This window comes from Plecotus auritus, assembly GCF_963455305.1.
Source record: "Plecotus auritus genome assembly, chromosome: 3".
Classification (NCBI taxonomy): domain Eukaryota; kingdom Metazoa; phylum Chordata; class Mammalia; order Chiroptera; family Vespertilionidae; genus Plecotus; species Plecotus auritus.
Window position 1 is genome coordinate 127,298,737 of NC_137772.1, and position 16,106 is coordinate 127,314,842.

General features: G+C 42.8%; 1 protein-coding gene across 1 annotated transcript; it reads left to right on the top strand.

Annotated features, from left to right (window-relative positions):
- The first annotated feature begins 8,372 nt into the window (after window positions 1–8,372).
- Window positions 8,373–15,558, top strand: SHISA2 (shisa family member 2). Its single transcript, XM_080659366.1, has 2 exons — window positions 8,373–9,735; window positions 13,376–15,558. Exons 1-2 carry the CDS (start codon window positions 9,402–9,404, stop codon window positions 13,927–13,929), a joined length of 888 nt encoding a protein of 295 aa, XP_080515492.1. The 5' UTR covers window positions 8,373–9,401; the 3' UTR covers window positions 13,930–15,558.
- Window positions 15,559–16,106: the final 548 nt, after the last annotated feature.

Sequence of the window (16,106 nt, forward strand, 5' to 3'; positions counted from 1 at the left end):
AGTTGGCAAGATTTCCTCAAGTGAAGTGAGAGATATGGGTTTTCTGCACTCTATAAATATGACCATTTATTGAGCCCAACATATTTATGTTCCCATTCATTCAGTGCTCACTTAAACTGTCCAATTTGCTTGACCCAGTCTATAAATGTATATTACCTACATCTGAAACTTACACTGGATGGCTTTTGAGTGAGCAGGATTAGGAATTGTACGGCTAATACAGCCCAAACCAGGTCTCAAGGTCACCTCCAAGCCATAAAAGTACTAAAATGCACATTATTCCAAAACTTTAATTAAAATATTGGAACGAGAGAACAGACACATTAATAGAAGCAATTTTGTCTTATTTTAAAATAGTTTATTTGCTTGAGAAAGTGAGCAAGTTTGATCAATGTCAAAAGAACAAATATGAACCAGGTTTGCTGTTTTCTTTATTATTACATTGCAAAGTAAGATTCACGGAATACTAGTAAGGAATCTCAAGAATTTAACTAATCCTGGTCCTATTGGCACAATTATCCTAACATTCCCCTCCTCCACAGGTTGGAGTTTATTTAACAAGTTCTTAAGCAACATGGGGGTTGGGAGGTTTCCTTGCCTCTTTAGTCATCTGCATTACTGCTTCATCTACACTGGTTAGAGAGTGTTCTTTAAATATCACTTTCTGTAATTTAACTCCACTTTTTCTGGTCAATTTTATCTGTACTGCAAGACAAAGAGCATCCTGAAATAATTCCTCACATTGTTAAAGGTAGTTTTGCAATAACCTCCCTGACCTTATTTTCTTTAGGCGTATCTCATCACCTTAAACCTTCCTCTACTTTTCTGCTTTTCATTGTTCTAATATTTTCTTCTGGATCTCGTGTCTCCCAAGTAAATTGAGCCACTTTCAGAAATAAAACAACTGAAAATATGTGCACCTTATAAAATCAAAACGAAATTGGTAATAGAAATTAAGAATGCCAGTAATTTGTGTATTTTCTCTAAGACATCTCATTTCATTTGTGTAACATTGGAAACCAGTTCACTGAAGTAAAGAGCTGACAAAGGAAATCTGACAATACTTGTATTAAAATGAACTGGCTGACATTCTGCACAGGCTGGAAACTTCTTTTTAAATTTTTCTGAAATTTTAGAAAAGTGGATGAATTTAAATCTTTTTTTAAGCTTATTTAATGACATACTTATTAGAAGAGACACTATAATGCTATCAAAGAATTTAGTTCAATGCCTGACACACACCAGATGCTCAATAAATAGTAGTTATTAGGTGATTGAGCTTCAGTTGTATAACTATTCAGGTATATTTTCTAATATAAAAACATTTTTAAAAACTTTTCTTCTAATTAGGTAATGAAGGCTAGTAAGTTGGAGACTTTCCAAAAAACTGTTACATTATTACATAAGAACTTACAATATCAAGTAAGAAGTGTCCAGAATACTGTAAAGCTGGGAAATGGTCTGAAATACTTAAGTTTAAGGTATTATTGGGATGCTAACATTTTTAGGATATGGGACTCCTTAAACCTTTTCCTGCTCATTTGAATACTACACAATGCAGAACATTCTCCTTTATCCTTGCAATGGAGACATTTTGAGAAAATGCAGATGTGAGGTGCTATCCAAGGACTTTTAAACAAATACGAAGTTTAATTCAATTGTTTCCCCGAGAGACTGATTTTTTGCAAGAGCCAAAGATAATCTCTTACTAACCCAAAAGTTATCAAAAAAAGAAAAAAAAGAAAGAAAAAGAAAAGTTGAAGCCATAAAATTGGGGAGGGCTTGGTTTAGAAAAGTTAAAGTATTTGGACAGGGATAATTACAATGACTATGAGGCTGTACTGTGAATTCCATCGTTCTGCTTCTGCTAAAATAAGCAGCACAATGGTTCTTTTATCTTTTTGTGTTTTTTACCAGGAGACTGGTGAGGCAGCTTTGATGAGGGAAATTCCTATTTATACCAAATCTAAACACTCAGGATAAATGAGATTTTAAAAACATGACCACGTCATGCAAAAACAATGATCTTAGTAATGAGACATCCCAATGAACCTATAATCCAAAATGTTTCTGAATTACTTTAGTTAAAAATATGAAATTATATTCCAGGAACCTAGTTTCTTAGTCTGGATATAAAACAACGTAATTCCATACTGTATAATATTAGACGTTTCTCCATCTTCTCTTGTTCTGCGGAGACCAGTCCACCCCTCCCAGGAGTTCCTCTCATTATGGGACTCCCCGCAGAGTGTATGTCCCCCGTGCTTCTGAAGCTCATCCTCTGGTGACCAAAAGGCTGGCAATGTTTCCTCGTGCAGCTCTAGCTCTGAGCGGTGCCGCCTCATAGGCTGAGAACTTGACAGAGGGCATTGCCTGACCAACATCCCTAGGCTAAGTCAAGACTACCAGTGGCATCACAAAGAGCTTCTCCTGCCACTGATGAAAGCTGGTGGCACCAAGTGTGTGAATAGCTTACGTTTCAATTCCACGTGGTAACATCTAGGACACAGCTTGTTCTTTCTTGCATCATCTTTCATTGCAAGCCTCTCTTACCTTAAGCCTCAAATACAGGTCTGTGGAGGTGGGGCCATGGGAGGCTCTGACTAGGACTTCCCTTCCTTTTGAACCCACTATCCAAGGATTTCTCGCCAGTTTTTTTTTCCACCCTAGTCTTTACCGATATTTTATATCCAAGCGGCTGCACTTAGAACAGCTTTAATATTTAGTGAAGTTTTATTGATTTCAAATTCCTTGAAATTTACACTTCAACATTGAGTGTCTTTGTGCCTGGCATATAGTACATGCTCAGCAAATGTTTACTGACAGAGTAAACTGAGCCTGCTCCAGCTTGGACTTTGAGTGAGGACTCTAAGATGAGCGAGATTAGGTTTCCACCTTCAAGGAGTTATCTTCTAGAAGGGAAGACTAAAGGAATCATAATCCAAGTTTTATCAATAGAGATATGAATAAAATGTTCTGGGGGGAAATTGAACCTGGATATATGTGGTACTCGGGTCTTAGCAGCCAGTTGGCTACACCCCCTTCTCCATTCAGTTTGGATCAGCACACATTTACTGTATCTTATTGCAGATGGATATCTAATTTTCTCAAACTGTTTCTAGCACCTGCTCCTGTCACTTCAAGCTGTCCCCTTATGGTCCATAGGTAGAGCTATGACCCAACCTGCCTCAAATTTTAGGAAAACCTTACAGTGGTCCTACAGCGTTATTCCTGATGTTGGTGGATTAGAGGGAATAGAGAGAGGGAGGGTAGATCACTCAGCTCAGATCATAACAAAGTATCACAGCCTCTGAGGCGAAAAAACAGAAATTTGTTTTTCACAGTTCTGGAGTCTGGAAGTTTACATGGAGGAGCTAGCAGGTCTATGTCTCCTGAGGCCTCTCTCTGTGCTTGCAGCGGGCCATCTTCTCATTGTGTCCTCACATGGACTTTTCTCTGAGCACGAGCTCCCTGCTGTTCCTTCCTCTTGCTATTGAAGTCACCCGGTGACTTCATTTAATCTTAATTTTCTCCCTAGAGGCCTTATGTCCAAGTACAGTCACATTGGGAATTAGGGTTTCAACCTATGAATTTAGGGTGGCACAATTACATTCATTATCTGTCAGTATCATTTATTAGTAAGAGAATAGAGCCTTGAAAGTGGTAACTAGTTTCACAGCTGCAGCCTTTTTGTTTTTAAACTTTTATTTTTTAGGTCTAGATTCCTTTTTATTGTGGTAGGATACAAATAATGTAAAATTTACCATGTGACATTTACTATATTCACAATGTTATCTAGTTCTAGAACATTTTCAACCCAAAAGAAAACTCATACCCATCAAGCAGTCACTTTCCCTTCTTTCCTCCCCCAGTCCTGGGCAATTTACTAATCTACTTTCTTTCTCTATGGATTTGCCTATTCTGGTTAGTTCATATAAATGGAATCATACAACGTGTACCTGTTGTGTCTGGCTTCTTTCACTTAGCACAGTGCTTTCAAGGTACATTCACGTTATAGCATGTATCAGTACTTTATTCCTTTTTATGGCCAAATAATATTCCATTGTATGAATAGGCCAAATTTTGTTTATCCGTTCATCAGTTGATAGATACTGAGTTGTTTCTATGTTTTTATAAATAGTGCTGCTGTGAATATTTGCGTACAACTTTCAACTCTTTTGGGCATATATACCTAGGAGTGGAATTGCAGGGTCATACAGTAATTCTGTGTCTAATTTTTAAAGGAACTGTCAAATTATTTTGCAGAATGTTTGAATCATTTTATAGTCCCACTAGCAATCTGCAAGGTTTCTCCAGTTTCTCTACCTCTTCTCTAGCACGTGTTATTTTCTGATTATTATTTTTATTACCATTCTAGTGGGTGTGAAGTGGTATCTCATTGTGATTTTGATTTCCATTTCCCTAATGACTAATGATGTTGAGTATCTTTTCATGTGCTTATTGGTTGTTGCATCTTTTTTTGGGTAAATATCTATTCACATCCTTTTCCGGGTTTTTAATTGGGTTGCTTTGTCTTTTTGTTGTAGAATTGAATACATACTCTGGATACTAGGCTTATCAAATAACATGATTTGCAAGTATTTGCTGCCATGTTGATTTTGTTTATGCCGGTCTTTTGGGTATTCTGGCATTATTAGAAGAAGTCCTGGAAGAAGTCTGTATCTCCAAAAAGAAAATATAACAATAGTAAACATCAACATCAACATGAAAATGGTTCAATAAACTCTGGGGTTAGGAGTGAAGAGGGGTGAGGGAGCGAAGTCTGCCTAATGTTTAAAGTTAATGGTAGAAGAGAAGGAAAGCATTTAAAATATGAAAATTACTCTTCTGAAAGTCAGTATATTAATTACAAAGAAAAAATAGGAGGATGAAAGATGAAACATTTAAAAGCAACAAGAAAGATTTTTTTCAAAATTTTATAACCATTTTTTATTTTCAGATGATGTTAGGTAACTACAAGACAAAATTGAAAGAAATGTAAATTAACATATTTGTTGGACTTGAAGTCTTATTTCACAAATACTTTCATCTAAAAGAACTCTGGTAAACCAAATGTGAATTTTCAATACTATTTATATTTATAAAAGAGGAAGAAAAAAAATGAATGAACTAGTGAAAGCCATTCTTCCTAAACAGACTGCTGACTGATGTACAGATGCTAAGAACCTTCTGCTCTTGCTAAAACTTGCAGAAAAAGCATTGTAGATCTTGCCGCTTTTAGAACTGCCAGACAAATGACATGTGATAACCTCCATATGATTTGTATCAACTTCAGTTAGCAAAGTTATAAGTAATCATTTCTTTACTTATATGACTTCCTACTTGTACTGTTGAAGATATGTCAGAAGTTTGTTTTTAAGTCAATTGTATTTTATTCAGATATAGGCACAGACTGAAAGGCAAAATAACTTGAAAATATACTCCTGAACTTAATGTCTCTAGAATTCAACTTTTTAAGTAGCTTTTTTTTGTGTGTAGATTTTTTTCACATATGTTTAAGTATATTTTGGCAGACTGCTTGACATTTAGTTTTGATTATAATAAATTATTACGACTACCTATATGTTACGACTACTAGTTACAGTTTCTCAGAAGAGACTAGTAAAATAGTTTAGGTTTCTGTTAAGGACAGTGAGGGAGTTTCTTTTTAATTTTTTAAAATAACTATATTTTTATTGATTTCAGAGAGAAAGGAAGAGGGAGCGAGAGATAGAAATATCAACGATGAGAGAGAATCATTGACTGGCTGCCTCCTGCACACCCCCTACTGGGGGGGGGGGGGGTCGAGCCTGCAACTAGGGCATGTACCCTGACCAGGAATTGAACTTTCTGGTTCATAGGTTGATGCTCAACCACAGAGTCACACCCGCCAGGCTGTTTTTATTTCTTAAGGAAGGAACAAGACCATCTTAATATCTCCCCATAGAGAAGCTCAATAAGTATTTGATAAATTATTTTATAAAATTTCAATACAACATACTAGATACACACAAAAAAGATAAAAATAGTCAGAAGGAAGAACAGAGTGATACAAGGGATCTGCAGCACAATCCATCACCACACAAAGGAACAGGCCTCTCCTTAACCTTTAAGGAATAAAGGAGCATAGCAATTAAAAAGAGGTTGAATTTATTCAAAGCTTTACATTTCCAAGTTTACCAGTTGTGGATTAAATCGTGAACTATTTGAAAAGAACTCTTTGTGTATAAATGGTGGCACTGCCAGGTCACTAAATCAATTCCAATGTGAAAATATTCAACATTTCTATCTTCATAAATAAACATAAATTGTGGGTGTGCCGGAGAACATGATAAATGAATAGTGGAAGGTATGGTATAGGTACTGTCTGAAGAAATGTATAATTCTTTTGCATTAATTTTTTTCCAAGAGAAAAAAGGGTGAAGTATTAACCCTCTGAATACCATTCAAATCAGTTTATGGTGCCATAGGAAAATAATGATATCCAACTATCTGGTGATTGGTATAGAGTTCACAGTTACTCCTTGGCTTACTGTAATGGAGACTGTGCAGACTAGCAGCATGGTGGGCTGGCTTTAAACTCGGCTAAAATTGGTTGCTTTCCAGGCATACTGACACTTTTTATCTGTATCAATTGGGCAAGTTATTGAGGATAGCAATTCTGTCTTCTTCATAGGGATATGAGGATTAAGTGAGACTATGCATGTAAGACTCACCCCAGTGGCTGGCACAGAGTAAGCCCCCAATGAACACTAGCTAGCTAATAGTATCTTCTAAGAAAAAGACAAGCTGAAAAACTAAGTCTCTCAGCTTCTTCTGGTCTATTTTTAAGTGCCACTCCCTCTGATAATTTCTCTGCCTTCCCTCTCTTCTCCACCCCCAGGTTATGTGCTTAAATTGACACTGTATATCACCTGTCATAGCTTTTATCATCTTTGTATTATATTTGCTTATTCAATTCTTTGCCATTCTGTTCAATATCTGTTTTACTCCAGAGACTTTAAGATCTGTTTGCAGGAAATAGCCATGATGTCTAACTTCTTGGTGAATCCCCAATACCCAATACAAAGCAGAGTATACTGTAAGTCCTTAGCATGTATTTGTTGAATGAATAATTTCATTTTGAAATTTTTACTTATTAGATTAAGATAAATTGGTGGCTGGCTGGTGCATTTAAAATACATAATTTTATGTAGCCCAAATGACCAAAAAACCTGCAAGGAAATAAAGTGCAATGCTTGGAGAGAGATTTAGTGAGAAGAATAAGGTGTTTGGGGTTGAGGGGGTGGGTGTAGGGTAGTTTTTCCTTTTGATTTGATTTGGTTGAAGTGGTGGAAGGATGTCAACCATGTGTGAGTCTGTGCATTTACCAAGAATACTCAAGTGTCCAAATGGTTGTTTGAACGTCATTGTCTTTGCTGTGTTCAAATAAAATTGCCTTGTGTTCAAGGACTTGGAAGGGACCATTGTAGTCATCACATCCTATGTTTCACTTTAAAAATGTAGAAACTGAGAGCAGCAAAATGCAATGATTCTTTACTGTTAAGGCTGAGCCTAGATTTCAGGTCAGCTGATTTCCAGACCCAGTCGGAAGGGTCACTAGTTCCTTTAAAAATAATCACTGCTGCTTTAATAGCATCAGCACCTGTTGTTGCAGCTTCCGCAAGAGAGAAGCTATTAATTTCTCCTCCATCAAAGCCGAATTTCTGGTCTGTCTGACCTTTGTTTTCTTCTAACTGCAGCTGTCTACACCAGTAAGGCCAGGCACCTCTCTGCTTGAATCCATTAAATCGCCACGCCCAAATATAGACCAAAAAAAAAAAAAAAAAAAGGATCACAAATCATGCAGACAGTGGCCAATCTGTGATGTCTTTCTCGAATTCTCTTCATTCCATCTTGTAGAAGCCTGGAGCCCACCAGACGAAGACCTAGGCGTGCGAACTCTGCCACCAACATCCAAGTTCTTCTTCGCTGGGCCTGTGACCAGCCGCGATCAGGACATCAGCTGCTGGAAGCTGAGAGAGACAGTTAATCTGAGTAGCGACTTCATTGTCTGAAAAATGTAATTATAATCCATCTTGGGGAAGTTCTGAGAATCAAACCGAATTTTGAAAGCCAGAGATCTTCAATAAGCAAGTTTAGTTCTCTTATCATTATTTCGTTAGCAAGGCTTAGGTTGCATAAGTTACGTTTTCTCCCGCGCCCGTTCTAGCCTGCAGCCCACCGTCGCCGGCCTCCCGCTTGTCTTCCACCCTCGTCCGAAGGCGCAGGGCTCCGGCGCCCCGGGACGTTCAGGGGAGGGAGAGCCGCGCAGCACGCATGCGCGCCGAGCTGCCGCGGCCCCTCATAAGAGCGCAGCTCAGCTGCCGGGCGCGGCGAGCCGAGTCGGGGCGGGCTTGGTGTCGGGCGCGGAGACTTTGCGGGCGGCTGCCGCACTCCGCTTCTTCTGTAGCCAGGAGACTGAAACTTTTGTGGGAGGCGCCCACCGGTGCTCACCTCCCGAGAGCGCAGCGGCCAGTGAGAGAGGGAGAGGCAGACCGGCCCAGCGCCGGTGGGAGCGAGCTGCCGCTGGAGAGGCGAGGAGGGGAGCTGGCGCGAGCTGCCCGCCAGGACTCACGCGCCGCCGCCGCCGCCGCCGCTGCCGCCGCCGCCGCCGGCCGGCAGGCTCCCGGGACTGCGGCGGGGGCTCGCCGGCCCGTCGCCCGCGTCCTGGACGGCTGCCTGAGCTGGGAAGATTGACCGCATGTCCCGCGGCGGGGACCGTTGTGCACCCCGAGGGCTGCCGGGGCTACGCGGCCGGAGCCATGCGGACCGAGTTCGGAGCTGAGCAAACTGAGCGCGGCCGGTCAGTGCACTTGCTGACCGCAGTCCTGGGCGCACTGCCCGCCTTCTTAGCCCCTTCTCGCCGCCCGAGAGGGGAATAACGGAAGGGAGACGCTCCCGACTCGTGAGCGGTATCCCGAGATTCAAACCCTGCGGCAGCGTCCTGGCTCGGGGTCCGCAGCGGCTTTCCCAGCGGTAATCGGACTGAAGGGATCGTCCCCTCGGGGATGCCCGGGGAGGGTCCTCTCTCGGGCGAAGTCTCCAGGGGATGCGGGACGACAGCTCCGGGGGCCTTCTGAGTCTGCACCCGAAGCGATCCATCAGCGCAGATCCACTCTCAAGGCTGCCCCTTACGGACCGGGCCACCCGGCAGAAGGAGGGCATGGCTTAGGAGCCTCCTGGGTCAGCAGCCCGGCGTCGTTGGCTCCCGGGACGTCGCGGCAGAGGGCAGTGGGCACTCACTGAGAAGAGTGGCGAGGTCCCGGCCTGAGCACCACTGGAACTGGGTCTCGGGGGCCACGACTTACTGAAGACCGCGCTGCGCTCTCTGGAGACGCGCGGCCCGCGCCCAGGGTGCCATGTGGGGCGGACGCCGCCCGTCCGCCGCCTCCTTGCGGATCCCCGCTTCACTCCTGCAGCTGCTGCTGGCCGCGCTGCTGGCGGCGGGGGTGCGGGCCAGCGGCGAGTACTGCCACGGCTGGCTGGACGCTCAGGGCGTCTGGCACGTCGGCTTCCAGTGCCCTGAGCGCTTCGACGGCGGCGACGCCACCATCTGCTGCGGCAGCTGCGCGTTGCGCTACTGCTGCTCCAGCGCCGAGGCGCGCCTCGACCAGGGTGGTTGCGACAACGACCGCCAGCAGGGCGCCGGCGAGCCTGGCCGTTCGGACAAAGACGGCTCAGACGGCTCGGCAGGTAGGGGATGGGGGGAGGGGAGGGCCGTGCTTGGGCGGGAGGAAGGTTGGCTTCGCCTGGACTGCATGGACCTGGGACCTGGAGAGGGGAACGGAATTGGGAGCACTGAGGTTTCAGAAAAGGGTGTTGGACCAGGAGGTGGTGCCAGCATTCTGGGCCAGCCATTCTTGTGTGAGAAATGGGGCACCAATTCACCGTCCTGGGACTCAGTTTCCCCATTTGTTAGCTAAAAAGTGATTTGGGTTGGATTTTCCCAAGAAAACCACACGTCTAAGGCAGGGTGGGCCAAAGACAGCTCCATGATCCTCCAGTCCAAGGAAGGGCCTCTGGGCCCCTCCCATGCCGCCTATCCCCAGAGGTCTAACTTCTAGGAAGGGAGTCCCAGAGGAAGCCGGGAGGGCTTCTGTGAAGACTCCTCAGGAGGAAGGCAGCTCCTCAGGGCTTCCCGTGGGTGACACCCTTTACCAGATCCTGGAGACTCTAATCCCCTCTAACATGCTGCGGCATCTCTCCCCTGTCAGGCCCGGGCCTCTGGTTTCTGCACAGTTGTCACCATGTTGGACTTGCGAGGTGTGACATTAGAGCCATACCCAAGCTTGCCCTTTGTGACTTTGATTTAAAAAAAAAATGTATTTTTTTCAAATTGCCAAAGCTAGAGTTGGAAAAATAAACAAGTCCGTGTAAGAATTTGATAGGTTCCACTTCCTCTTCACAAACCTCCCAGATGTCTTCCCTCCAGGGTCCATATCAAATATGTGTGTTGGAGAGGGAGGATTTAGGTTGGTGTAGGGGTAGAGGTCAGATGGCAAGCATGTCACCAAGAGGGGGTGTCTTTTCTCTGCAGCTGGACAGGACTGTTCACCAGCACAAGGGCCCCGCTTTGAGTTACCTGAGCTTGGTGCTAGTGGCATCTGTGTGGACAGAGCTGTCTCCCCCTGCTAAGAGGCAGCTCTTTTTCAGTGCCAGTCCCTTTGCAGTCAAGCATTTTATTAGCAAGCCACTCCTGTTGTTCTGCTTCATTGACTCTGAAGAGAGGAGAACTGAGGGTAATTTCAGAAAAGGTGCCATCTTAAAGCATAAGCTCAGCCTTGCCGGGTGTGTGGCCCTGGAATAAAGCCTTGAGCAATGAGCCAAAGACGGAACTGCTACTTCCGTGTGTCAGCTAAGTTGGGCTTATTAATGGTCTCTAAAAAGTTAGGTTAGCTTTGGACAGATCAGTAGGCGGCAGACTTCTCATGACACCCTGTGATGTGCATGGGTGCCTTCTTCACCCCACTTTTAAGTCCCTTTTTTCCTGAAAATTCTGCTCCTCTTGCTTCTCTTCTGCAGGCGAGAAGGACAACAGGCCTAATTAAGCAGTGTCAAGGGATTAGAGGGGCACAGCATTCTTTATCCCTGCGTAGTTATTTACACTTCCCATTAAAAATTCTGGAAAGAGAGCAGCTATTTTTCCCCCAAATTCATTATGTGAACGTAGGTTGCTTTCAGCTAGTTTTTGCTATAATGTTTGGGGTTTTTCTTACTATTCTTTATTTTTTTTAAAAAAAATCCTCACCCAAGGATATTTTCCATTGATTTTTGGGTGAGTGGAAGAGAGAGGGAAAGAAGAGAGAAACATTGATGTGAGAGAGGCACATCGATTGGTTGCCTCTTGCCTGCACCCTGACCAGGGCCCAGGCTGGGGAGGAGCCTGCGACAGAGATACGTGCCCTAGATTGGAATCAAACCCGCAACCCTTCGGACTGCAGGTTGACGCTCTATCCACTGAGCCAAACCAACTAGGGCTCTTTTTATTATTTCTTTACTTCTTGACACATTTAGGACTAGTATCTTAGTTTAGAGAATGAAATATTTATAGCATGCGGATGCAGAAGCCCCCATCCCCTGCTCTAGTGTGCTTGGAGTGACTGTGATTAGAACAGTCAGAAAGCCAGCTGTGCTGTAAACTGTAGCAAATATTTCTACCTGCTAAAGGAACACTGTATAAATATAGTATTTATTCTGTTCAGAGTGGATGATTAAGGAAATCAAATGTCAGCTTTGGTTAAATACTTACAAAGTATGTTTTGCTTGTAAGGCATTATTTCTCCGTGACTTCATGTGCTACTATATTCTAAAAACACTGACTCCAGGGGACAGTCAAAGGGTACCTCAGAGGTGTGGGAGAACTGGGCTCCCTCCTGAGGTTCTGCCTGTATCACTGAGCTGGCACTGCTTTGCCAAGACCAGCAAGACCTAGTCTCTGTCCTCCTGTGTTTTCCCACCAAATAGTTAAGGACATGGGCAGGAACACACAAAAAAGTAGCTTCTCAGTAACCTCAGGTGGAATTCTACAAAAGTGGCTCCCAGGCATTCTGGCGGCTCCTCCCTCCTGATTCTCTGCCCCCGTCAGTGGGTGTATCTTATCCAGCTTCTGGAAGCCCCATGCTGCTATCCCCGTGGCTCCCACCAGAGTTTTTAAAGTAAAATAATAGAAAAATACAGCTTGCTACCAATTTCACTGAAGTTACTATTTTTTATCTTTTATGGTTTTATTTTTCAGAATAAACCTCACTTGCTAAATATGGTGCCCATTGCTTTATGCTCTGCAGGCTTTCCCTGTAGTTCCTCACACAGAATCCAGTTTCGGAATTCCAGGGTGACTATTCCACCTCAGCCCTTTTGGGCCTGGCTGGGTGCTTCCTAGCTCACTGTGGGCCCCTCTCCTTCCTGGAACAAATATCTTGTTGCCCCCAACATTTGTTCTCCTCGGTACCTTGTTCCATGCTGCCTGAAATAACTTACGTGCACATAAGTCACTTCCCCTTTCCACCATCCAGTGACCCCATGCTAGGTCCCCTCTAACCTCCTCCAGCCTCAGCTAGATAAGCATGTACAGTTTTTCTTACCCTTCTTTGACTTCTGTGCTTTACAGACTCCTTTTGGAAATGGTCATGGCTAGAGTCTGACCTAAATTTTTTATTTATTTGCCTCTGGAAATAAAACTTGCTAAATAAAATATGGTAAATGGAGTTTGCAAGGAATACAAATAACTTGCTGGGGGAAGAAAGCTTTTTAAATAATTTCAACTCGTTTCTATACAGATCATACAACTATCTGACAAGTATGGACAGTTCAGTTATTGTAGGGATTTTAGAACAGCCTTAAAACATGAAACACATGTTTTCAGTAAATTGATTTGCCTCAGTCAGTGCAGTTGGTGAATGTAGCTGTAAATATGAAAAATTTTGCTTTAGAGGAGCTGACCTGCCATGCGTGTTCAGCCTTCCCCCCTTTCCTGAGACTGAATAAAGGACAGTGCGTATGATGGGCACACAAACCAGCCCACCCTGGGTCCTTCAGGACCTGCCATGCCTGTTCAGCCTTCCCACCTTTCCTGAGACTGAATAAAGGACAGTGCGTATGATGGGCACACAAACCAGCCCACCCTGGGTCCTTCAGGACCTGCCATGCCTGTTCAGCCTTCCCCCCTTTCCTGAGACTGAATAAAGGACAGTGCGTATGATGGGCACACAAACCAGCCCACCCTGGGTCCTTCAGTTCAGTGTCACTGCCACTCCTTTCCGATCTCCACTGCCAAGCACACTGATTTTTACTGCATATTTATAGTGAATCATAATGTTATGTTTTTGCCCTCCAGTCCCCATCTACGTGCCATTCCTCATCGTTGGGTCCGTGTTTGTCGCCTTCATCATCTTGGGGTCACTCGTGGCCGCCTGTTGCTGCAGATGTCTCCGTCCTAAGCAGGAGCCCCAGCAGAGCCGGGCCCCTGGGGGGAACCGCTTGATGGAGACCATCCCCATGATCCCCAGTGCCAGCACTTCCCGGGGGTCGTCCTCCCGCCAGTCCAGCACAGCTGCCAGCTCCAGCTCCAGTGCCAACTCCGGGGCCCGGGCGCCCCCAACAAGGTCACAGACCAACTGTTGCTTGCCCGAGGGGACCATGAACAACGTCTATGTCAACATGCCCACGAACTTCTCTGTGCTGAACTGTCAGCAGGCCACCCAAATTGTGCCCCATCAAGGGCAGTATCTGCATCCCCCATATGTGGGATACACAGTGCAGCACGACTCGGTGCCCATGACTCCTGTGCCGCCTTTCATGGATGGCCTACAGACAGGCTACAGGCAGATTCAGGCCCCCTTCCCTCACACTAACAGTGAACAGAAGATGTACCCTGCTGTGACTGTGTGACTCAAGGTGCCAACTGGGTTCCATTACGAGACCGAGGAAAACAGGGAAGCTGTGGAGTTGGCAAGGATTCTCAAAGTGGCAGTCCGTGCATGATGGGGATGTTCATGGCACAATTCATTTGGATAGTTTCATTTGCCCCAAACTGTGTGAAAACATCTCTCTCTGAATTAGCTTTTGTGGATGTTTTATCCCAGTGCATGATTGATTTATGATGGAAAAGGACATCACCTGGAGATGCCTGTGTTGTTACTGATGGTTGTATGACAAATGCTTGAGCCCTTAAGTGCCCTTGAGGTATGGCTGTCAAAAGATTTTTGTAAACAGATGATTAAGGGTGTTTATTATATTATTATTATTATTGTTTCTTCTGTTTTTTTACTGTAACCAGTCAGAATACCTGTTCCTTGCCTCTTACCTGGGTAAGTCTTTTATAAGCATCCAAGGTTTAGGGGAAGATATTAAGAACACAATTATTATACAAGGAAATCCAATTTGAACTCCATGAGATTAGTCATTGATCTCAGTATTTCATAGGTATTCTTTCTTTCATTGTAAAAAGATATATAAATTGTCTATTTTTGTGCTTTTTTGTCTATTTTGTGCTTTTTTACCTTGTGTAGAGATCTTATTACAAAGTGATTTTCTACATTAAAAAGAGACTGAAAGAAATTGTATAGTTACTTAACTAATGACATTTCAGAACTCTGGGGTTTTAATCTTGAAATGGTGGGTGGTGTAGTAATAAAGCCATTCATCCCCTTCTTGATTGTATCTTCTAATTTTCCAACTTTACAGTGACATCTGAGAAGCAACTAGATTTTTTTATGTTGAAATTATAATCTAACACCTGCTACTTCTACAAATTACGTATGCCTTGGCATTTCTTTCTATTTGGTTTTTAGATCCCCATGTCTGTATAGGACCGAGTGCAGGTAATTACTATCTTATAAATGAAGATCAACATTTCTGCTTAGAAATGATAAAACATTTCTTGTTTCCCCTATAAATATCAAAGAAATGCTTTATAAAGGTTGAGTATAGCTTCTCAGCCATAATCCAAGATTTTGGATGAAATTTAAACCACAAATATAATTTACTTTGCAAATCATAAGGCTTTTTATACTCTTGTTATCAAAATGGCTTATTTTTCAGGCAATAGGGACTATTAAACCAGGAGAAAAGCTTTTCAAAGAGATATTGCCTTTCCCCACAAAGTTCTTGTTTTTCTCTCCTAGTCCTCAGCAAGCACTATATTCATTACCAGTGTTCTGAATTATGAGATTCAAGTGAGTTTGTGTATTGTTTACTTACAAGAAATAAGTTTAAGTATGTGGAAGTAAATTTCCAACTGCTAGCAAAAACAAGATTTGTAATTAAACAAATGCATAAGGTTGGTCTTTGACACATTTATGCCAATATCTGTTATCTTTCATCTACCCTACTTATCATCTACTATCTATCTACCTACCTATCTTTCTATCTATCTGACAATCTAACATCTATCTCATGACTGAATAATGTAAAACCACTGTTGGCAATTGGTATCTGCAAAGATACTCAATCAAACATTTTTAATAACCAAAGGCAGGGGAAAATAATTTTACTTATTAATAAATATTTTATGGTATGAATTCCTAGGGGTGTTGTTTTTTTTCATTTTCATTCTACTTGCTAATTTTAGATGGTCTATTAAATCTGTTAATAGAATAAAATTGCTCAAAATTATAAGTATTGCTTTCTAGAACCAAGAGACTACCTTTAAAAGTAATCAATATCTGAGAAGTTTATATGTAAATTCTATGAGTCAGTGACATTATTTTACATATTCTATGGTAAATGTTGACAACACAAAAGAGAGAGTTCTTTTGAGATCATATCAAGTTACCTTGTCTTTGATGGTGGATTCTGACTACTTAAGGAAGTAAAATTCCTAGAAGATTGGAGGTGAAAGGGACCTTAGAGATCACCAGCTTAGGAATTGCCAAACTTTTTTTCAGTAAAGAGCCAGAGAGTAAATATTTTAGGATTTGCAGGTCATACAGTCTCGAGCAATTATAGAGCTCAGCCGCTGCAGTTCAAAAACAGCCATAATCCAATAAGCATGGCTGGGGTTCAGTAAAACCTTATTGTTGGATACTGAAATTTGAATTCTATAACATTTTCACAAAGTATTCTAT

Excerpts from the sequence above, each read along its gene's own strand:
- SHISA2 (XM_080659366.1), top strand. The coding sequence starts at position 9,402 with ATGTGGGGCGGACGCCGCCCGTCCGCCGCCTCCTTGCGGATCCCCGCT. Across the intron at positions 9,736-13,375 it reads CGGCTCAGACGGCTCGGCAG|TCCCCATCTACGTGCCATTC; the intron begins GTAGGGGATGGG and ends TTTGCCCTCCAG.